At 34.2% G+C, this 24,022-nt stretch overlaps 1 protein-coding gene across 1 annotated transcript in view; it reads left to right on the top strand.

Moving 5' to 3' along the window:
• Positions 1-24,022, top strand: part of SPEF2 (sperm flagellar 2) — a 73,860-nt gene that overhangs the window by 33,587 nt on the left and 16,251 nt on the right. Inside the window, exons 19-27 of the mRNA XM_056513311.1 lie at positions 1,299-1,426; positions 1,524-1,662; positions 5,984-6,121; positions 8,434-8,594; positions 9,510-9,684; positions 10,479-10,638; positions 12,656-12,757; positions 14,354-14,492; positions 15,673-15,914. Of these exons, the coding sequence (XP_056369286.1) occupies positions 1,299-1,426; positions 1,524-1,662; positions 5,984-6,121; positions 8,434-8,594; positions 9,510-9,684; positions 10,479-10,638; positions 12,656-12,757; positions 14,354-14,492; positions 15,673-15,914 (1,384 nt within the window). The remainder of the gene's footprint in view (positions 1-1,298; positions 1,427-1,523; positions 1,663-5,983; positions 6,122-8,433; positions 8,595-9,509; positions 9,685-10,478; positions 10,639-12,655; positions 12,758-14,353; positions 14,493-15,672; positions 15,915-24,022) is intronic.

Genomic DNA, 24,022 nt, shown 5'->3' with positions numbered 1-24,022 from the left:
CAATAAAACATATACTATTACTTTGTGATAAATATACAAAGAGCAGTTACTACTAAAATACATAAAATAAGGAATCATGCTTTCAAATTTAGATTATTTTTTACTTTGCAAATATGAACACAACTGCCAAAAAAGATAATACTTTTTACTATTATGAAATACTAAAACAAACTTACTAGATCACTTTTCTTTCTCTGGCAAGGGTAAGTTGTAGGTCTTATACAAAGAGTAAGAATGGGGAGAATGTGCACTAATCTTTCTCCTAGTATACTTTTTTCCTAATATTTTCTCCCCAAGGACATCTTCTCAGATTCATGTGATCTGAAATTCAGGGGTTTTCTGGAATGGCTGTTTATCTGCATCTTATGTTTAGTAGCTCTTAATGGACTTTTGTTCCATGATTATGTTTTTTAGTTGGTTTAGTAGCTTTTTTGAAGCCATTTACTTTTAGTTCTCTGTGACATATCTTGTATAGTTAAATTAATTCTGAAAAAAGATTTCTGTTTCTTCACTTTAAACCATGATCTTTGCTTGGATCATTTGGTGACCCTAATTCATGGTGACCCTAATTCATATATTGAGCGATACAATGATTAATAATCTATAATCAATGCCAGAGGGCTTTAAAGATGTGACAAGCATCTCTTAAATGTTAATTTTGCTTAATGTTGCTTTTCTTCTCCATTCCAGTTATAATCTGTTGTAGTTCTTCTGTAATTTTTTTGAGATGAGAGGCTGCTTTCAGGTTTTGAGATGCACATCTTTCAAGGGTGGACAATGATGATTCGAAATTTGTTCTGTAATTGCTTTCCTCATGTTTACCAGGTTTTCCTGTTAACTGAAATCAGCTCACGTTTGCTGGATTTCCTCTGGCTGTGGCCTTTTACATTTTATGACAGCCTTTCAGTCACACATCACTTTTCCAACACTAGGCAGTCAGCTTAGATTTTTTTGAGCTCAAACAGTTATGAATGACAAAATTTTCTTACTTTAGTGCTCATTTAGTATCATCACTTATTTTATGAGTATATCCAAAGAAACAGGTACTGGAAGATTCTGCTGGAATTTCCCATTCCTTTAGACACTTACCACTTTTTCCCAGAGAAATTCACAGGATAAAAGTATGTGTCATTACAGGGTCTGTAATTAGCTGTAACACAAAAGAAATACATGGTGGGAAAAAAGCCCCAGTAATAGAATTTCCTGCAATAATATATTTGTGTATTTGCTAATGCTACAGATAAATCAATTAACAATAAATAAATAAACTAATTTTGGTGTTTTTAAAAAATTCACAGGAGATAATTGATTTTTTAGTACCTTACTGGGAAATGGTAGAAAGTACATACATGAATACGATCAAAACTGTACTTAGATGTCTAAGGGATGAACAGTACTCTATAATTCATTACACAGCAGATATTAGGTAAGTAGAAATAGTATCTTATTACACTAATATTAGAGTTATATATTTTTCATGGGGAGTTCTGTAACCCAAAAATTATTTTTACCATAATTTACAGAAAAAAATTTAAAGATTATTTGAAACGTCCACATCATAAACAGGAGTTTGTATCTCAGTGGCAAATAGATTTTAATTCAATTGCTGATGCCCTGCGAGATGATGAAGAAACAAAAGCTGAACTACACCAAAGGGTTACTGTAAGTAAATGACAGAAATTACAATATACCCTAGAATATTATTTCCTTGTATATAAGCTTGATGTAACATGAATTACATTATTATTATTTACTTCTTTCTTCCTCTTTATGGTTCTTCTTAAACAATGTCATTTCCTCTTGTGCGTAATGTGTCCTTTAAAATTATTCCTCTGTTTGGCCATAATTTTCTTACATCTTACATGTTTTGGGTTTTAGGTTACACTATTTTTATTGTGATACACTGTAAAATAAATATTTCTCTGCTCTCTTTTTCTTTAAATTTTGTGGTTTTCCAAGATTTTAAAAGATGGATATTTCTATCACAATCTAAAAAATCTTGGCAGTGTTTTATTTTTCTGTAAATTATATAAGATAATGTATGCTTTCTAAAACTGATTATTGTGAAGTACGTAGAATTTCTTGGGATGTTTTGATTCAGGTAGGTCTTTTCTATGTCATGTCCTGAGAGTTCTTTTTCACAAAAATCCATAACACTAAATGTTGTACCAGGATTGGACCAGATTTAGCATAAGCCAAAAGTAAAGCTATCATTGAATTTATCAGTTTATATTTCAGAACATGATTTTTAGTTGAGTTGTATCAGGAGTGGTCTCCAAAAAGGAGAAAAGAATACTGACAACATTTTTAGTTGAAGGGAACACTTAAGGAATAATAGATTAATTTGTGTGAGATTGAAAAAGCATTGGACCTCCTTTTCCATATAAATATTCAAAGAGAATGAAGTAGAGGATTGAAAAATCATCATCCATATTCCTAATTTCTACTGAATGGAATTATAAAAAGACTGGAATCACTCTGTCCTATATTTTAGAAAGATAAAATTAAAATATTTGGCCTTTTGCTTGTAACAGAAATCCATGTTTGACATTGTCCAGTTCCAGTGATGTGAAGAGGAGGTTGTACTCCCATATGATGCAGTGAAACTCAGATACTGTGACAAGCCTAAGCACTTTGGAGTGAACATATGATTTTCAGAATTATTTTTTAAACAACACATTTGCCACTTGTGAATCCCAAACCTGTGGGTGATTGTGAAGGTGGTCTTCCTCTATGCTTTTAAAGACATGCTCATTGTATCTCCCTGAATGATTCTTCCATCCTTCCTTGCCATTAGACAGAAACAGGAAATTAAAAGAATTACAATCTTCATAATGTTTTTCCTCAAACTCACAGGTTCCTCAACACTGTTATCTAAGCTAGACCCTTTCTGAAACACTGAAAGGTGCCAGCCGTAATAACAAATTTCTCTGATATCAACTGGGAAATGTAAATACCACATTTTGTGATGTATGCAAAATTCCTTAAAGGTCCAAAGCCCAGAGGGCAGCCAAGACTTTGATCTGATTTGTGTTTTAACCCCAGCCTGCGCTTAAGCCTCATGCAGCCTCCTGACCCCAGTAGGATGGGGGAAAGAACTGTCAAAATGAGAAAGCTCATGGACTGAGGTAAAAATAGTTCAACAGGCAAAGCAAAAGCTGTGCACAGAAGCAAAGAAAACAAGAAATCCATCCACCACTCCCCATGGGCAGGCAGGTGTTTGGCCATCCCCAGGAAAGCTGGGTTCAACCACACATAGTGGTGATTTGGGAAGACAAATACAGCCTCCCCCAGCATCCCCCCTGCTTCCTTCTTCTCCCTCTGCTTTATACACTGAGCATGGTGCCATATGGTATGGAATGTCCCTTTGGTCATCTGGGGTCAGCTCTCCTGTGTCCCTTCCCAGCTTCTTGGTACACAGGCCCCTTGCTGGTGGGTGGAGTGAGGAGCAGAAAAGATCTTGTCTCTGTGCAAGTGCTGCTTAGCACTGTGTTATCAGCACTGTTTCCAGCACTGTTTCCAGTCCAAACCATAACCCATACTCATTGCTCTGAAGAAAATTAACTCTTTCCCAGCAAAAACCAGGACACATCCTGAATATCCAAACACAGAATTACTGTGGATAAAACGTACTTCAGCAGCACATTTCTGTCTTCCAGCAATTTCTACAAATTCCCTCTCCCTGCATTGCTATCATTGAATATGATCAGTTACTTGCTATCACTGCTTCTCTTGTTCCAAATAGGAGAGGACTGAGCAAATGCATCCAATTTTAGTTTTTTTTCACCACCTCATATAAGAAAAGGAGAAAGAAGCTGCCTCACTGTGAAAAGAGCAGCAGTGAGAGAGAAAAATAAAAAACTCATAAGACATGCTTTTTGCTTCTGCTAGAAGAGTGTACCTCACTGTACCTCACTGCAGAGTGTACCTCTGCAGTTTTCTCCTCTGCTTACAGTAAATCAATCCTGTGGCTTAAATAATATGAGGACAAAGAGTAGAATCCTTCTTTTTACATGTTTAAGAAAGATACTGGAAGAAGCTGTATATCAGTTTGTACAAAACATTAGTGTGTTTTTTGTGTGGTATTGCATTTATGTGAAAGTTTTTTGTGGCAAAGGGTCTGCAGAGGTGGCTTCTGTAAGAAAGCAAGGCAGCTATGAGACAGGAGTAAGAAAATATGAGAAACAATTCTGTGGTCACTAAGGACAGTGAAGAAGGAGGAAGAAGAGGTGCTCCAGGCACCAGGGCAGAGATTCCCATGTGGCCTGTGGAGAAGGCCATGGTGATACACATTGTTCCACAGAAGCCCAGGGAGGACCACAGGGAAGCAGATCTCCACCCTGCAGTCCATGTGGTCCACCCAGGCTGTATCAGGTGGACATGCTGTGAAGGAGCAGCAGCCTATGGAGAACCAAACCAGAGCAGGTTCCTGGCAGGAGCTGTGGCCCCTGGAGTGAGTACGCACACTGGAGCAGTACAGTCCTAAAGGGTTGCACACACAGAAAGAATCCATGCTGGAGTGGTTATTGAAGAACTGAAGCCTGTGGGAAGGTCTTACATCAGAAAAAATATATGGAGGACTGTATTCCATGGGAAGAACCTCACTCTAGAGCAGGGAAAGATTGTGATGGAAAGGAGTGGCAGATAAAAATGTATTATGAACTCACCATAATTACTCATTCCCCATTTTCCCTGTGCCATTTAGGAGGTAGAAAAGTCAGGAATGAAGTTAAGCCTGGGAAGAAGAATGGATGGGGGAAAAGTTTCGGTTTTTAGTTTTGTTTAATTTCTCATTATTCTGTGTAATTAATTAGCATTAAATTTAATTAATTACCCCAAATACTGTGTTTTGCATATGATGGTGAGTGATCTCCTCATCATTATCTTGATGCATGAACTTTTCCATCATATTTTCTCCCCCTTTCCTGTGAGGAGGAGTGATAGAGCAGCTTGGTGGATAGCTGGCAGCCAGCCAAGGTCAACTCACACTGCCAGTAGAAAAGTCATATGCTTATATATTTTTCATCCAGCAGCATATTCTTAAGTTCATATTCTACAATGTGAACAGCTATGAATATCTGATTGCCTGTGCCTTGGCTACCTTCTAGTCCTCGTTGATGTGTTAGGTAGCCCAGGGATTTCCTTGTGGGTTTTGTCCAGCAGAGAACAAGTGGATTTATCTGAAGTGTTCAGACAGGGGGAGAGAAACAGAATCTGACGTAATAGGTTGCAGCCAATACCTGGTGAATATGGAATCACCCTGGAATCTTTTAACAGAGCCCTAAGCTTCTCTCCTTTTCTTCTGCCCCAGAACAGGTTAGGTAGGGTAGAACTGCCTAGAGCCAGAGGCATTTCATCTTGCCCTACCTTGGCACTGTATTTAACAGCACTCTTCTCCTCCTGTGGCCTCTTACACATAGTGGCCTGTCATGCTACTTCCATGCAGAGATGGCAATAGGGAACAAACAGGTTGCATAATGTTTTATGCTTAGTAGGCCCTCAGTGCTGTCAGTGAGCCACATAGCCCTATTTGGCATAGTCACTAGCTGAAGAGCTCTTAATTAAAAGAACATTGGAGAAAAGTGGTGTGGAAGCTACTCAGATTTTAAAAATACTTGAAATATGACACAGTTTTCTCAGTATTTTTCATATTGCCCATCCCCTGAGAGTCCTATTCTTGGCATATTAATTAGCAAACCGTTCAAGTGGAAAGTTGTTGGTGCAGTTGGGAATTTAGCTATTCTTAGTCTCGTATACACACTCATATTTTTGTATTCTTCTCTCCAGCACACTTGTAAGAAAACTTTGTGTCAGCTCTCTGTAGGCATGTGACCCATCCAGATGTTGATATTTATAATAGTAAAGAAAAAGCCCCAGATAGGAAGTTGCCCTATACAGAGGAAAAACAAAAACAAAAAAAAAAAAAAAAAAAGAAAAATATTTTCTTTCATAATTAATTACTATATTTGATTTTGTGTTTTAGGACCTAAGAGATCTTCTCTGGGATATGTGTGACAGCAGAAGGGAAGAAGCAGAGCAGGAACGTATTGGTATCATGAATGAAGAATGGTTACCAGATCGGAGGGGGATTGCAATGAACCATTTCTTTACACTTATGCAGGTATGGACTGCTACACTACACCTCAGAGAAATTTCATATGGTTGGCTCCAAGTATGTGAAGGATTAAAAATTAGTTAAGCAAATGTTCATGTGTTTTCTGAAACAAGAAACTTTATAGACAAAGTTAAGAGACAAAAAGTAGATGACATTCCGTACGTTTATCTTTGGAATTCAGGAAAGATTAAGAAAAATACCATTCTTCTTTCTTAACCCCCAGAACTTTCAATCTCTATTATATACTGCTGCTTTTTGCAATTTTATAATTCCGATGAATCATCTTGAGTTTCATGACAGAAATGCTACAGCTCTTTATCCTTCTGTGATTATATTAACATCTCCTTTTAATTTAATAATTACATCATTCATCGCTTGATGTTATAATATTTCTCATATCTCAAATTTATTTCACTTGTAATTTCATCAATGTGGCTTGAAATTTTATCTGCTGATTAACAAAAAGAAACCCCAAAAAATCAAGTTATGTTTTAAGATTGAGATGTCATTTCTGCTGTTGCTTAAAAATGACCCAGCTTTCACATATGTAACTTTAAAGTTTTCAAGAGTTCATTCAGTCCTGCAGTAAAGTAAGATGTCCCTGTTATTGCTGTTCTAGGTGCATTTATTTGGTTTAGAACTGGATTGGAGTAATCTTGACTAGACGATACAAGGCTAGACAGGCTTTTCTGCAAATTGAAGTGAGCATTCTGTGAAAGTTTTTGGTGAATTTAAAGATAATGGAAGCAGTGTTTTAAACATATGCCTTGTGATGCTAATTTAGCTGAAAAAGCAGGCCTAAGCAGTTTAGGGTGGGCTTCCAATCCTTTAAATTCTCTGGGCTGTTTTATATGTTTAGTGAAAAAGGGAATCACTCTCTTATCTGAGTATTGTGGTAATTCAAGAAAAGTTTGTGAGGAACATAAGGAAATTGTTGACTTTTTTTCAAAGAGTCTACATAATGCCCTAAATAAGGACTTTGGGCCACTAAAAATATCAAGTGACTGCTGACTATCTAAACTTAATTGGTCCTGTAACTAGGGTATTTATAGACCTGAATATTTTAAAAATCATCCTGAATTATATGCATAAAGGAGAAAAGGTTATAATGCAGAGCTTAAATACCTTATTATTCTCCTTTTATATCCAGTTATATCTTTGCAATCCTAATTCTAACAGAATTTCATGTGCATGCATGATGGAGTTCAGAGAAGATTCACTATGAATCTAATTTGATCTGTCTTGTGTGGGTATGCACAATAACTCTTTAAAACTACTAACACATATTACCATATGTAAGTTTTTGTTTTAATAAAGGGAAATTTAATAGAAAACATAACTTCTTATTTTACTTAGTACATAATAAATGAATTACTAATCCTAAAACTATAGGACTAAAAATTTAATAACTGTAACTTTATGTAATGACTATTCTTTTTAGAAGCAGCCAAAAATAGGCTTCTTTGTTATTCAGTTCTCCATTTGTGGGTTTTTCTGTTGGAAGTTACAGATATTCCCCAGGTGGCTCTGTAACTGTGAAAACATAGATTTGTATAAATGCTGTTTATCAGATTTCATTCCTTCTTTCGATGTACACAGTTATACTAAAAAGTATTTCCTCCTTAACTTATGGATAAGTTGCTGGTTTACACCACAAGGTTTTATCCTTTGTTTTGTGAATGTGGTTTTGTACATTTTCCCATGAATATTTAGTACTGTTTTGTCAGTTAGAAACTAACACCATACTGTATCAATAAATCAAAACATGACAGGTGTTAAATGTTTCTTGAATCTTACTTGATTTCTTCTGAGAGAATTCACACAAAAAGATCTTCATAACACTGAGGTGTTCAAAGTTGATTGCTGTTGATTACTTAGGTCCAGAAAACTGTATGACTTTTAAAATTTTCTCCATCACATAACCCTTTTTATTTTATTTTATGCTTTTAAGACTTTATTTCTTCCGAACAAGAAGATCTGTGTAATTTGTCAGCACTGGTATACTTGCTAGTAGGAAATATGTATACATCAAAATATACTGTAATTAAATTGAACATTATTTATCAGAAATAGCTTTTCATATTTTAACAATTAAACAATTAAAATTCTTACTACTGCCTAGAAATGACAGTGTGAATACATTATAAATGCAATTAGAAGTATGAAATCAGTATGCTATAAATTTTAAAAGAAATATGACTGTGTTTCTTGCTCTCCCTCAAACTCTTAAGATTTAGAATTGCTTCTGTTAACATGTGATAGCAAAAATTTGTTCTGTGGTATGTTGCACTGCAACCTCTTTGTCCTTTCTTCTTGAGGTTGAACTGGATCGTTTCCAAGATACAAAGAGACTTCTTCATGACTATTATAGGGCAATGGAAGGAAAAATCCCAACAGAAGACAGTCAAGATTTTACTAGAATCCCATTATTAGATATTATTAATGGAGAGCAGAAGGAAGATCAAGATGAATCAAAGAGGTAGAAATACAGTGTAAAATTATACAAATATGAACAAATAGAATGTACTGATAGATTTTTGGTGTATATGTGTGTATATTTCAGAGGATGGAGAAATTAGAATTTTTTTACCCAGGATTATAGTCAAATGATGAATCTTAAATAATTTTAGAGGTTACATTTATAATTTTTTACATATTTACCTGTATCATATTCACCAATGCATTGCTGAATTGCAAAACATTCTAAAAGCTGTCTCAGGAGGAAATCAAGAACTATAGAAATGTTTCCTTCTTTCCTTTATGTTGCTCATAGTTTACAGCACAATCCTCACATATGTAAGGTAGATTATTGTTGTGGAACATTAGTAGGTTTAAAATTTGTGCCAGTAAAAAAATTAAATGTTAAAAATTTTATGTAAATGTAAATATAATTAATTTTTATGTAATAACACATGTAAATCAAAGCAACCTACAAAGATGTACCAAACTGAATGCCATTATTAAAAGATAAGAGATACCACCTGATACTTTCACAATATAAAAAAATGCCGTCATAATCACATGTGATTTTTTTAACCTAGAGTGAATTCAGAAATTATTTGAGTAATGAAACTGTGTCTAACGCACATGGAATTCATCAGCAGATCACACAGTCACTTGATGTGGTTTTATCCATCTGTTACTATTTTTTAGCTGTTACACTTGAACTAGACAGTTTTCTTGCCATACACACACCTCATCACTTTTGGTCATAAAGAAAGTGCCTCCATTTTTTTTGCTATTGCAGTTTTTGAAAATAGCATTTTCATTCTTTCAGCATATTATCCAATGTAGATATTAACACTTTTTAATAAATAAATAATAAATAATAAGTAATAAATAATTTTAATAAATAAAGTGGTATGCAAATTATCTCTTACATTTTATTTTTGAGGATTCCTCTGGTTTCTTGGAGATTGCCTTCAGCAGGTAATACCGAGTCAAAAAACAGAAGTCGGCAGGAGAATCATAAGGATAAGATTTCTGAAAGTGTAGTGGCTGCTTGCAGGGATGATGAAAATCTTATTATTGATACATGGCAAACAGCAGTAACAGCAGTCTCAGATATGGTATGGAATGTTTTACTTACTTAAAGATTTCTGGATTGTACAGTCAAAGCCCCCCCATTCTGTGGGCAGCCTAAACACATCATCTTTGCACTGTGTTTCTCAGTTTCATATGTCTTGCTCCACCACTATTTCCATTGAATGTGTTTGTAGTTCTGTGAGGAAAGTGTTGGAGTCTGTCTTTTCAGCACCTCCATATTTAAAACTGAGCCTTTCATTTCATTACTGAGAAATATTTTAAATGTTGCCTCTATATATCTTCTTCCATGATAAACTCTTCTCTTATCCCTCAATAGTAGTGTGAGAAGATGGATAGTTTAATCCTGTGATGCAGTGGTTGCTCAAACCTTTTACATGTTCAGACCCTGTGGTTACATTTTTTTTCAGTATAGCTAAAAGTAAATTAGGTGAGCTTTCCAAATGGTCAGTTTCCAGGTCAGATTTTTGTTTTCTCTTTGATAATTTAAAATTAATTAACTTCTGCCCCCTTACCATGTAACTCCCATGTAACTCTAGACTTGTTTTGTGTATTGTTGATTCTTGCTTTTCTAACGTTTTCCTCAAGCACAGGCAATGACTGCAGGAATTAAACTCAATATGTCTCTATCTTGTGTTTTTGCTGCAGAATTTTATTTTTGATAAATACAAAGATCTAACCAATTGGTTAAAATATCTCCTTTATTTTTTTAAATCTGTCTACTTCTCATCAAGTACTTACAGCAAGTATAGGCTATTTGAAACAGTAGTTTCACAGATCTGATACTATGTACTGTACTATGTGTGACTGTGGTGTCAAGGTAACAGCTGAAATAGAGTTTAGAGAAATGGAGGAGGAACAAGAACATCAGCGAAACCAGAAACCTTCAAAGACTGCACAGAAACAAGCAAGCAAAGCGTCTGGGAGAGATACCAAAGGTGCCAAAAAAGCATCTGCCAAATCACCTCCTAAAAAAAAAGGTATTTAAAATGCAGGCTTTGTTTCAGCAGTGCTTGAAATTACAAAAATGTAAATATATGAATAATACTGAAATTAGTAATCTGTGACATTTATTTGGATTTAATTTCTCTTCTAAAATGTCAAATGTGACATCAGTATGAAAAGCTGGTAGTGATAAAGGAGGGGAAAGGCTTTTGAATAGCAATTGCATTTATTTATATAAACATGTGTAGTCATTATATGTAGAAATAAATATTCTAAATTGAAAGTAAATATTATTTTTTCTTCGTGTTCTGTATTGGAATGGAACAATTAAAGCTAGTTTATCAAGTTAAATAAAATGCTAATTAATTCTGCCTACTTGACAGCTGAAGTCCTAAAAAAGAGCAGATTCATATTGAGGTAGGTCTTCCACATAGGCCTGGCAAGAACCTGTCCCACCAGATGAAAACACAAAATTTATTTGCAAGAGAGAAAACAGGTAGTGTGCTGGAAGAGATTGTGGCATACAAGACTTTTTTAATGTTGTTTATGCTTTTTCTCACAACTATTTCCTTGTGCAGGTAGTAGTGACATTCACCTTTATGTGAAATTCACCTTTTGTCTGCAATATGTCATAACTTCATTAGGAAATGAGGCCTATAGCCTTAACTTTTGTGTCTTTTAAGACATTCTGCATAGCAAAGGAGAGGTTCAAGCCCTGTGGGTGTAGGGTAACCTGAAATTCGGGTACTCCGTTTCCAAATGAGAAAGCTGTAACTGCAGAATTATTGTGCATAACACAGTTGACTTTTTTGTTTTTTTGACAGAAGTTTCATTTGTGTGCTCAGTTCTCTCTCTCTCAGGTTATTTCTTCCCATACAGAATGAACAAAAGCATAGCCTTGTAAATACTTAGCCAGTTGTGAGCCCCAGGGAGCCTGAGGCTTAGTTTAGCATTCTCATTTAGCCAAGAGAGTAGCAGCTTTTCAGACTTCTAGAAAAGTTTTGTGATAAAACTCAGCAGCTGTTGCATGCTAAGTGGGTACTTTGGAGTCTGTGGATTGCTTCTTGGAATCAAATTTTTATTCAGACCTGATACAAGATTATCTGAAATCACAAAACCAGAACTGCAGCTAAAGAGCTGTACATTCTTCCTAGTAGAAGATAAAGTATAAATTGATGGATTTGTAACTGAAGTATTGACTTTGATTTCATTTCAAGTCCAGTGTTACTGTAGTGTTCCTGTAACATGAGAACTCCCCAGGACAGTGCTGGTAATAGAGTGATACAACTTACCACATACAATTTTATTACTTTTAGAACTGACTATTTGTTTTATGTTGACCTAATGTATCATGCACATATCATTGTATTTTTTCTGTAACATCTCCATCTGCTCTTCTTCTAAGATAAAGCAGTTAAAAATATTTTAATATTATTCAGTAATAGTCAAAGTCATGTGGCTACAGAATTCCATGCAGTCTCTAAAAACATGATAAAATACCTTTACAATATCTGTTCATAGATAAGTAAGTCAAAACAAAGTGGAAGTGTAGGTCTGAAGGGGCATGAAATAACAGATCTCTTTTTTTTTTCTATTTTTTTAACAGCATGGTTCTGTTCACTGCTTTGATGGTGACTACTACCATAACATTTTTACTCTAGTTTGTTAAACTTGAATTTATTCCAGAAGAAACAAGTATTAGTCAAAAGACATTTATTTATTTATGTTCTGATTGTGATAAATTGGTAGATACTAGAGTCAAAGACGACATTCTGACCATCAGGCATCAAACAAGAGGCACACTTATTCAGTCATGATTTTTCATTCAGAAATACATTTTAGCATGTTATTTAACCAAAGTTGTGTGTCCTGGGGTATTTTTATGCAGTGTTAACCTTAGCATGACTTGCAGATGTAAATCACATTTGGCAGCTGAGTATCCACCTTTGCATTCTCATAAATGGTCACATTAAGTAAGCTGGAAAATGTTATTTTCATGATATACAAATTTACAAGCAAGGTCCAAAGACTGAGAAGTCTGTTTTCCTGCAGGAGCAAAAGCCACTCCAGCTCCTATAGACCCAGAAGAAATAAGGAAACAAGAACTGGCGCTTAAAATAAAGCAAGAATATTTCAGTGCCTTGAAACATGAGGGTATGTTACTATTTCGTTACTTATGTTGGTAGGTGGTTGTTATTCCTAATTTCATTAGTGCGTTAGTCAATACTAACCAGAGATAGTAGGCAAAATGGATGAATAAGAAAGAAAAATGAGAGACAGTTGTGTCTGGAGAAACCAGGAAATATTTTTAATGTGGTAATCATCAATCATTCTGTGATAAATATACTGAAGGTAGTAATATGATTTTCATTGCTTTTGTCTTCTGTTTCATTTAATCTAATTTGTCATGACTAGGCAAATACTCATCCTGAGAGAGAAGGTTTTGGATAAGTTGTTACTCACACTTCAATATTCAATTTAATTGGATTCAGTATTTGAAATGTTTTGTTCTGGGAAAGAATTTGTTGGCAGTTGAATATTTCATTGATGTTTTTCTCTGATTTCTTCCTCTTCAAGCAATTTCGGATTCAAGCAGCAGGACATAGATTTTGTTTGTTCTTCCAAACTGCTTTATGGACAGACTCTTCCAACACCTATGTATTGTTCAGTCATTCTCTCTCTTTGTCAGTAACTTTCAAGCAAAATGGTTCATTTCAGCCAAAAGTAGATGTCTGAAGAAAGAAAGTCCCAAATTGAAAATGGTTTGAGAATTTAAGATAGGTTTAGACTAGAAGAAAAACTGTTTTGTCATTAAAGGGAAGATAGAACACAGTTTTTATTGATTCTATTTGGCAACAGTTGGCAAGCCCATCACCATATGGTACCTCTTTGATGGGTGAACTATTGCAGAGCATTTTGTTATGAAAGATAGAGGGCAAACAGCAGTTATTGAACAAACCACAAACTTGTAAGGCTTCTTTAGATCCAGTCAGATCAAATGCTTGTTCACCTACATCTTTCAACATGGTTTAATTTTACAAAAGCAGTTCAAGAGCAAATATTCTCAGATTTTGGGGTAATAAGAAGAATAGTAATAACTTTGAAGATCCTAATTGCATGAAGATGAACTTTATTGATTCATTAACATGTATTTTTTTCCTTGACATTTTCATCCTATATTTAAGAAAAAAAGCCAGGAACCTAAGGAATGCTGAACATGTTGAGCTGTATTTGCTATTTACACAGGCACATAGATGGTGTTTGAGAATCATAGTTTTGCTTGAGGCTTTGTTATCCAGTTACCATTTGGTAACTTGTGGTTTTCATTATACAGATACATAGAGTCTAGCAAAGGCACTAGTTGTGCATAATTCCTAAGTTTTGAACATTGATTTCATATGTAATTTCTCTGTTGCATCAATGTACCTTGCCTTTTATTTTGCTAATGTTAAGAGAGCAGCTTTATCTAGTTGTCTGTGCAGTACCTACCTCTGAAAATACAGGGAGACAAAAATTGTCGTGCACTTACCTCTGTAACATAGTGATAGCAGCTACTCAAAGAACATGTAAAGAAGCCACAATTACAACAGCCTTAACTGTACTACAGAAAGGTGACTAGCCAGACAGCAAGTATCCTCTAAGGTACTTTTAGCTAAAAATAGTTAAATATGCTTAACTTTAGGTGCTTAGACTGAGAACATTCCACACATTTTATAAATATTATTCATTATGACTTTACCATTTAAACAGAGGCAGCCACAAAATCTCGGCTAGAGCTTATAAAAGAAAAAGCTTTAGCATTTCTTGAGGATCTAAAATTAAAAGCAGAAGAGGCTTATAAAGATATGGAAATGTGGCTTGGATCCACCTTCTTGGAGGAAAAATCAAGGTAACATGTATCAATTTTAAACAGGATTTTTTTTTTCTTTTTAAAATCTAGACTATGCTAGTAAATATACTTGTTTTTTGAGACAGAGGTAATTCAGAAAAAAAAGTAAAAAAAAATAATTTCATTTAGTTTTGTCTTAGAAACCTGAATGCTAATAACTCATTTTTTTGGTTGATTAAAAGGTTCTGCTTGTAGCTGTAAAGGTAATTGTCATGCTATGCTATTTTTCTAGACTACAGGTTTAGCAGATGAGTGAGCAGACAATCAGTTATTCTGTTTAGTAGAAAGCTCTGTATCATTTCAGTAGCTTTTGTCACTTTGGAGTGTGGGATTATTTTCTTTCCTGTGTTTTACATGCACTGGAAAATTCCACCTATTGCTTATAACCACATATTATATTTCTCAAAATTATATAAAGGACCATTAAAAAAAGTTCTCCTTCACAATTTTCCTGTCCCAGTAAATAAAATGTACTTGGGATCACTACAGCACATTAGACTATCTGGCATAGAATGACCAATGTCTATATCATTAAAGGGCTTTTCCTCTCTAAAGGAAAGGAGTGACTTTGCCCTTTGCAAAGTATTTCTGGCCTATACTAACTTTTGAATCATACCTGGGACAGTGCTGCTTGGTCCACATCAGGGTATGACCAAGAAGAGAGGTATAAATGAAGGATATGAAGGCTTTAACAGGCAATAGCTCAAAGAGGCAAAGCCTCTTCTTTCTAGCCAGTTTTATTTGCTCTCCTGACATGTGCTAACAAAAACACAGTATTTACAGAGTATTATATCCTTTGACCTGACACTCCAGGACAAATCTGTGTTCGACATTATAGACAGCTGATTATAAATTGTTATAAATTGTATTCATTGCACTTGAAGCAGGAGATCATATACCTCTCCAGTATGCTAGCCTAGAAATTGCTTTCATGTTTTTCCATCAGGTCTCTTCAGTGCCTTAGGTCTGACTTCATATAAATTTCTGACTACAGTCAAAAGGTTTCTTTCAGTCAGACAAGCAGTAGACTTCATAATGATTTTGGTAGTTACAGAATTAACACAGAGGATTTGATATTCTTACTTTAGGAAAGCTTTAAAAGCACAAGCACATTAAAATTTAAAGCTACGTTGCTAACATTGTGCATTATACTCACGAGTTTCTGCATTTATGCTTTCAGTGTTGAAAAACTGGTAGAGGTTGCACGACATCATATTGAGAGTTCTAGCAAAATCCAATATGAAATGACTTTAGAAGGAAAAGATTTCTTCATCAATAGTGATGTAAAAATGGTTCCTGACCCTGTTCCTGACCCTATTCCTCCACCAGAATTTCAGCGCATAGAAACCTCTAGAAGTAGTACTCTAACCATTTCACAACTTACTACATTTCATAAGCAATTTCTACAGCTGGCACCTAAAGGTAAGAAATTTTTTCTCTTAGCTCCAGAAGGACTGTTGGTTACCTGATTAAAATCTAGAGTAATTGGGAGCTTAGTTAGTTATTTATATTGTTAAAGATAACATGAATTATCTGTACTGTTAAAAATTGTACTACAGTTATAGATCCTGCTGCATAGAAAAACAAAGTCATAGTGGGGGATATTGAAAATGTAGAATAACAGACCACTTGAAAGTTTAAATGGCTTTCCTATGGGTTTTTTATTGTCAAGACCATATGTTTAGTATTCTTCTAACGGGTGTCTCTGTAACAGGTTTTCAGTACAGTGTGTATCATGCTTGCTTGGCTTAAATATGCAAGTTTTAGTATTATTTACTAATTGAGAGCTCAGTGAAATCAAGCTTTATTATTTTAAAACACAATTTAAAAATTATCAGTATTTTCATGGAACTATTATATAGGGTCTATTATAAATACTAATCATATTCTTCAAGTCAATGTGTGCCTGTTGTTTGGGTGATTTGCAAGCATTAGCTCAGATATCTATCTTTTTTAACTTTTAAATATGCATTTATTGTATATCTACCCTCTATGGGAACTTAAGGCTTAGGATGCCTAAAAAAGGACTTACTTGCAATAGTTCCTGAGACTGTATAAATGTTACAAAGTAATTTAGGTGAGGCAGTTTTAAACTGAGATGGAAAATAGTTACACATGTATTTGCAGAGTGTTTCGTTACCAATGTTCATATTATAATTATTATTTTAGTATTATTGCCACTGAGATTGTGAAATACAGTGTGTAAACAAGTGCTTGCAATTCAAGATCTAACTCTTCCAGTGTAGTAAGGCCACAAAGGCACAATAAAGTTGAGTTTAATTCTTTATTGGGAAATTCTTTTCATGTATATTTATAGTGCAATTCCAACTTCCTTTTGTATATAAAACTGTTCTAGGCAGAAAGTTTTCCCTTAGAGAGATGCATGTCATCTTATCTCTAGTGTAGGAGTGTAGATATGTGTGTAAGCATTTCAAAATCTTCTGTTGAGACCTATTCTGCAGATAGAATTGCATATATAATGCCACATGAAACTAAAATTCTGTGTGTCATCATTTATAGTGCCATAGAAGTGAAACACCAGTTTGATTGGTACTTTCACTTAAAAGGGTTTTTTTTGGTTTTAGATCATTCATGACTAAAGTACTTAAAACTAAAAAATTTTGTCTATTACAAGCTTTAATATTTTTGATGTATTTAGGACAGAACAACCATTTTCTTTGTAAATTTGTAATAATTAGCAAGAAAACAACTGAAGTCTTTATCATTCTACAGTATTTCCCCTTTATTATTCCCTAGTATTATATTCACTAAAATGACCCAACATGACTTGCGTGACTATTTGAAAAAGGAAATTTTCTTGCCTTTACTGTCATGAGACAGTAAAATAATGCTGTTGCTTGTTCTCTGAGACAATGGGAAAGAATTGTGGTTTAAAATAAGGTCCCATACTCCACGTAGTTATCTTCTGTTTGGTGACTATTAAGTTAAGATACTTACCTTTTTGGATAGCTGAATTAGGATGCTGGCACAATCTGTGCAAGTCATCTTTAAATACTTCCTCCCATTCTCTTACACATTTTAAAACATCATAAATCACATTCCTAAGGCAACACTTCGTTTCATTATAGACTCCTTTATTTTCTAAAACATCAGGAAAACTTTTCATAGCCTTCTGTCTCCTCTTGTTTTATAGAATGGTCAACAGAAAATACACATCTCAGTAGTTAATCTCTCACTGAACAAAAGAGTGAAAAACACTAAGGCACTCAGCACAGCAGCAGTGAAATTGCTGAACAGCATCTCTAAGGGACATACCAAAAAGTAACAAACAAACCCCTGCCTTGGAAAACCTCCAAACAGATCTAGATTTGCTGCCAAACATCTTAATTTTTCTTATTCTTACCCTCCCCAGCACATCTCTCAGCATTCATACTGGGAATCCACATAAAAAAAGCACATAGGGCACAGGCTATTGGGCAAGTCTAAATAGAATAAATCTACCAATCTCCTTGTTGTAAAGTAGAAGTAGTATTGAATAATAAATTTCCTAAAGTTGTTCTGAAAATTGAAAGTTAGGCTTTTCTAAAGCATCATGGAGATTACATAAAGCATATTTTTATTACAAATGCAAGCAAACAAAGAGTAACTAAGGAGGGCTGATTATATTAGAATAAATTAACATGTAAGCAGATTTCTCACAAGATATTTAGTAAATGTAAAAAGAAAGTATTTTCAAGATATATATAATAAATTGCCAAAGTTAAAGCTAAAAGTGGGAGTGCCACTATACTTTAAAAATGTTTGATATTCATGGAAGAATTCTTATGAACCAGTTTTGTGTTTCCTAGGAATCTTAAGTTTTAAAGAACTGCTGATTCTTCACAGACAACTTTGTGCTGTCCTGCACACTTGGCTCTCCATGGAAGCACATTACTCTCCATTCTATTCACTGATGGACTAAAAACAGCCTGTGCTGGACCCCCCTACCTACTTACAGTCTTTCATTTGAGAAAGAAGTTTATTTTTTGTTTTATTATTATTCCAAATGCTATTGCCCAAAGTCAACATGAATCTGCACTTACTAATTTCTCTAACTTTTTGATCAAGTTTTTACCAGTGCTGTAATGTATTATGTTTGGAGTGTTTTTCATAGGAAGAGCTGTGATGAGTCTTAAATGGAGCTAATAACATTCACCTTTTTTATTTCCTCTCTTACAGTCTTTTTGAATGCATGCTTTTCTTATCAACAAAATTTAAATATCTATTAGATCTCATTCCTTTTGATTCCCTTCAGCACTATGGTCTTCTATAACCACATCTCTTGTCATTTCAATTAGCACACATGGAATTTCTCCATTTTCTTCTAAAACTGTTTCACAGAATGCAGTTTGGGTGTGGTTTTTCATTAACAAGCAGATCAAAGTAGATTCTGTTCCAGATTTGTTCTCCATCTTAAGATTGAATCACACCAAGAGCATTTTAAATTTTTTTCTTTTTCACAGACATGATCCTTATGAATTATTCCAGTTTAATTTCAGAAATTATTCTATAGTTGAATAGACAGATGATAGTCAGGGTTTAAAAAATTCTATATCTAATAACCAAAAAATGTTTAAAATACTTATTTATAAAACTATTAAATAGTCTGCTAAGATGTAAACATAAGGGACAACCAATGGCCATATTGCATTGCTGTTTGTTTTCAAATTTTGAAATTATGAATTGAATTTTACTGTGTTGATAGATTTGGAACAGACAGTTTTTTTAAAGTGTGTGTGTAGTTCAGCTGAAATATCACTTTTCAGTGGAATATTTATTGAGTCCAAAATATGTGATGACCCTGGATAATGTGTACAGATTATGCTTTCTTTCCCCAAGCACTCTTGTAGAAACAGTTGAAGAATAGTAATTGCCTGACTTTTATGCAAATAGAGATTGAAGTCCATATGAGAGCATAGGAATAGTTTCATTACCTCTAACTTATATTTAAAGACTATTTATCTTCAATGTGGTTTTTTAAAACTTGAAAATATGAATGTTTTAAGTTTGTGGACAGAGGAAATATCTCTTTCTAGGTGAAAACTTAGTAATTCTACCAATAGTTTAATTTATACCTCCTGTAATGTCTCTTACTAAAGTTATGTATGTTATTTAATTTCAGAAATTTGTGGAACATATTTAACATGTTTGTATATATTTCTGTGCATTTGAATATATATATATAAATTAAGATTTCAGTCAGTGTGACAGAGGAACTCACCCTTCACTACTACATATATGCAGCAACAAAAATGCCTTAATTCTTGGTTCTTCTAAGTTTAAAATCCAGTTCCTACCATTTAATGAAGATGGGAAATATAGTAGCATCAATAATAATTAGTGAATAAATTATGCAAATATTTTTAGTGAAATTGACCTGTAGGGAGTGATAAGTCTATCAACAACAAAGATGAAAATGTCATGTTTTTGAGAGTTCCATCTTTTTCATCTAAGGGTAGAAGTATCCCATATTATTACCTTTTAGAGTCCTAAAGTTAAAAGAATATAATTCAGCCCTCATGGTTTATTTCACTTATTCATCCTTACAGAATTGCTATGGAGTCTGGTGTGTGATTTGCAAGGATTTTTTTTGTCCAAAGCTCTAGTCAGGAATTGCTATGGAAACATTTTTCTCAGTGAAAATAGAAGGGAATATTAATCTGTTCAAATGTTTTGGTTATTTGGTGATAAGGGAATAAATGGCAGCATAATTCTCATCTCTAGTGTAAGTTTACAATCTCTTGATATTTTGTTGCCTGTGTAAATTTATAATATCAATGTTTAATCCAGATTTACTACTTCATCAGTTTATGGACATATTTTTATATGCCTGTTGAAAATACTCTACTGACTGGTATATCATTAAGAAATGGTCTCTTTTGTATATCTGCCTTATAACTGAGGCACAGTGATTTCTTTTTATTTAAATGTCATAGGTTCCATTTAAAATGTCACAGTCCTAGTTCACAGGGTATAGTGTAAACTTATGTTGCTGTCATTAATAATGCTCCTTTTTAAATGTTTAGTTTTTCTGTTTTCACTTACACTAGCGGTCATAATCTTAATATCTTCACTAATTAATTTTTTTTTTCATTTTTTGAAGTTTCTGCACTGTTTATTGAAACATGTAAAGGCTTGCCAGTCACTGTGAGTATAGGGGAATGATACTACCTCTTAAGAGGATTTTAATGATAAACAGTTCTACCTAGTGTAGCTTTTCCCACATTAGTTTTCTTCTTGATTTCATTTGATAAAAAACTTTATGTGAAGAAGTTGCTTCATAGGTTGCTTCATAAGTTGCACAGGCTGACTTCCTTTTGTATCCCTTTGTTCTTTCCATGGTACCACTGCAACGGGTCCCACCTTTTCCTATGTTCCCAGTTTCTCCATGTGAATTGAAAAAAACATTGGAAACACTGAAGTCCCATCTTACAGAGAATATTATGCCTGATAGTGGATCACAGGTCTACTCTGATCCCTATTTCTCTAACCACCAGCAAATTTCCACAGGTTTCTATATGCCCAAAGAAGCAGTAGGCACTATAGAGGTGTTAAAATGTTTTTGTCTCAAGTCACAGGTCCAGTTCTCCAGCCCACCACGTCTTTTTCACCTTACCTTGTGGTTTTGTGTCTGCCTAATGAAGTTTCTTAATACTTACTGTGTTTTAAGAATATTTTTCTTTTCCATTCTGTGTATGGTACCTGGGCACATGTCAGAAGAACCTCCTGAAACAGTCCATTTTGCTGTCCATGTGGACCACAGCTGCTACCTCAGATTTTAAGTTCTTTACAAGAATCATTCATACTGGAAATGTATTTAAACTGCATGTTCCTAACTTTTTAAATTAATATAATGGCCTTTCAGGATGCTTAGAATAGAATGGAACAAACTGTCACTTTTTTCAACAATGGGAACAAACAGTTCTCACAAATTGTATAGTGTATATATATATATATATATAAAAATTGGCCCCTTCTTCTAAAATAGAGTGGCATACAAAAACTGTTTTTCTCAGGACCTTTTAAAGCACTAGAAATAGCATTTCTCTCTATGATTAGGTTAATGTACTCATTAACTTTGCTGCTTGACGTACACATCATAATAAGGAGGAAGAGTCAGATTTTAGGTCATCTGCAGGGTGTTACTTTTGTTATTTACCAGTGAACAAATAGATTTCTCATTTTATTGCTTCAATTCTGCATGCTATTTCTCTTGCTTATTTGATTGCTTTCTTTTCAAAATCCTAAAATTATGGCAATGGTGTACTAAAAGAATCATTAAATTACTGGCCAAAAGTAGGAGATAAATGGGATCTAGAAATAGAATTCTTAAAATGTCAGCTTATGGGATTTGTTCCTACAAAATACAAGGGTGACCATCTTCAGAACAATTGGGAAAAGTTGAGAACAATCTCAGTGCATTAAGAATATACATATACAGTGCATATACAGTTATAAAAGCAGCAATAATATGATTTTCAGGTAAACGCATATTAAGAAAATCATATCAGCTACTATGTAAGCATCTTAGGCATTCTGTGTCAGGTTTTTGATTATGTATTTACAGACTTGCTCCAAGTTAATATTTCTGCTAATTCCAGGTATGATGGACATTGCAGTAAGTTTGTGACTTCAGCAGTATTTTCTGGAGATGTTTTGCCTAGACCATTCTGAGAAGATCATTCTGAATTCCACTTCATAACTTTGCTTTTCCCTATTTCAAAAATAGCATTGATGCTGCTGTACTTCATGGGTTGCATACTCTGACAAACTTCTAATAGTCAAAATCAAAATTGACCATTTCTTACAAGAATCCTTGGTAGCCTTCAAGTGATGTAAGAGTAGATCTGCTTTCTTTGTTCTCTTTCATGGCTCTTCTTTTCAAGTCAAACTCTAGTCCTAAATTAACAAAATAAAAATGGCCAAAAAAAGAAAAGATGCAGCTGATATTTTATCAAATTAAAATTATTTTATATTTAGCTGTTTCTTTTTAAATTATAGCCATAAGAGCACTGAAGCAATTTAAAAGCAAGACTAATTCTTCTAGCAACAGAGAAGTTGGTGACAGAGGGAAAGAGAAGAAAGACTTGGAACATCAGAAAACAAAGAGGAATCAACAGTTTCCAAAAATATGGCTAACGGAATACTCCTGGTTAAAATATGATGATGAAAAGGGAATAATGTTTTGTGTACCATGTCGTAAACATAATGTGGATTTAGGGGAAAATATTCATAATTTTTGTTCTGGCACTGATGATTTCAAACTCGAATTTATAAACACACACCAGAGTAGTGAAGCTCATGCTTGGGCTACCTGCATGGAAGCTGCCAGTTCTGCTTCACCAGATACAGCTTCTGCTGAACAGATGTTGAAGAGCATGAACTCCTTAACATTGGGTAGAGTAGAAGATATTTTTAGAAGATACCATGCTATTGCTAAATCTGGCTCTCCCCATACAGACCCTGACAGAATGTGCAAACCAGATAAACTTTAACATGACCTTTCTCAGATGTGTCCTTCTGCAGATTTCCCTAGAGAGGCAGAACAGATCCTCTTCCCATTCCTGATTATTAATTGCACGAATTAGTCTTCCCATAACAAGTACTCTCACAGACAGGATGTGACTAATATGCTTCACAGCTTGAACTACTTTATTTCCCTCTAAGAATATTTGTTAGGGTTGCAATAAGAATAATGTATCTTGATTTTTATCTAGGAGCTGAGAATGAGTATAGTTTACAGAATATGTATTTTCATAATTCTACATATTCTGAATGGAACTTTCTACTTGATAATTCCAAAAGGTAAAGAACACCAGCAGAATATATTTCTACCATCAAGGAAATGGTAATTATTTATAGAAAAAAATAGCTAAAATGAAATCATTTAAGATCCTTCTTGGTTCCTCCAACAGCATATGAAGTTGTACTACAGGTAATTTGGGAGAAACTAATATGAGGTCATTCACCTTTGAATCAACCCTCTGCTAAATCAAAATAACTCTGTACTTTCAATATAAAATGTACATAGTAGTAGCAGAATATACCAAATACCCCACACCCTACTGTACTACTCAGCTCTGCTCTGTACTGTGCTATGCTATACCACACACACATATATATGTATGTATACATACACTCTCTTTTTTGTGTTCTGCATAGATGTTCATGCTACTTCTGTGTATCAGAAATGGAGTACATTTTGAAGAAATGCCTCATTAAAGCATGTTAGTTCACTCCAGGAGGGTTAATCTGTAGGGGTCAGAAATAGACATCAGTACTGTCATTTGTAAAAAACATCTAAACTTGTGAATTTGCAGACAAAAAAAATAAAAGATTTAGATATACTTCGCCTAATAAGCAACAGGATATATATTTCATGGATTATGTTATTAGATATGTGGCTTGTTATATAGAATTGTGAATTCTAAGGGTTTCTTTTAAATCACATAATACCAAGAGGGTTCTTTTCCCTCAAAGTTTTCAAATGGAGATTTTTAACTATGTTGAGATTAGAAAAAGTTTGAAAA

The sequence above is a fragment of the Oenanthe melanoleuca genome, chromosome Z, assembly GCF_029582105.1.
Source record: "Oenanthe melanoleuca isolate GR-GAL-2019-014 chromosome Z, OMel1.0, whole genome shotgun sequence".
NCBI lineage: Eukaryota > Metazoa > Chordata > Aves > Passeriformes > Muscicapidae > Oenanthe > Oenanthe melanoleuca.
This window is presented reverse-complemented; position numbering and strand designations above follow the sequence as displayed.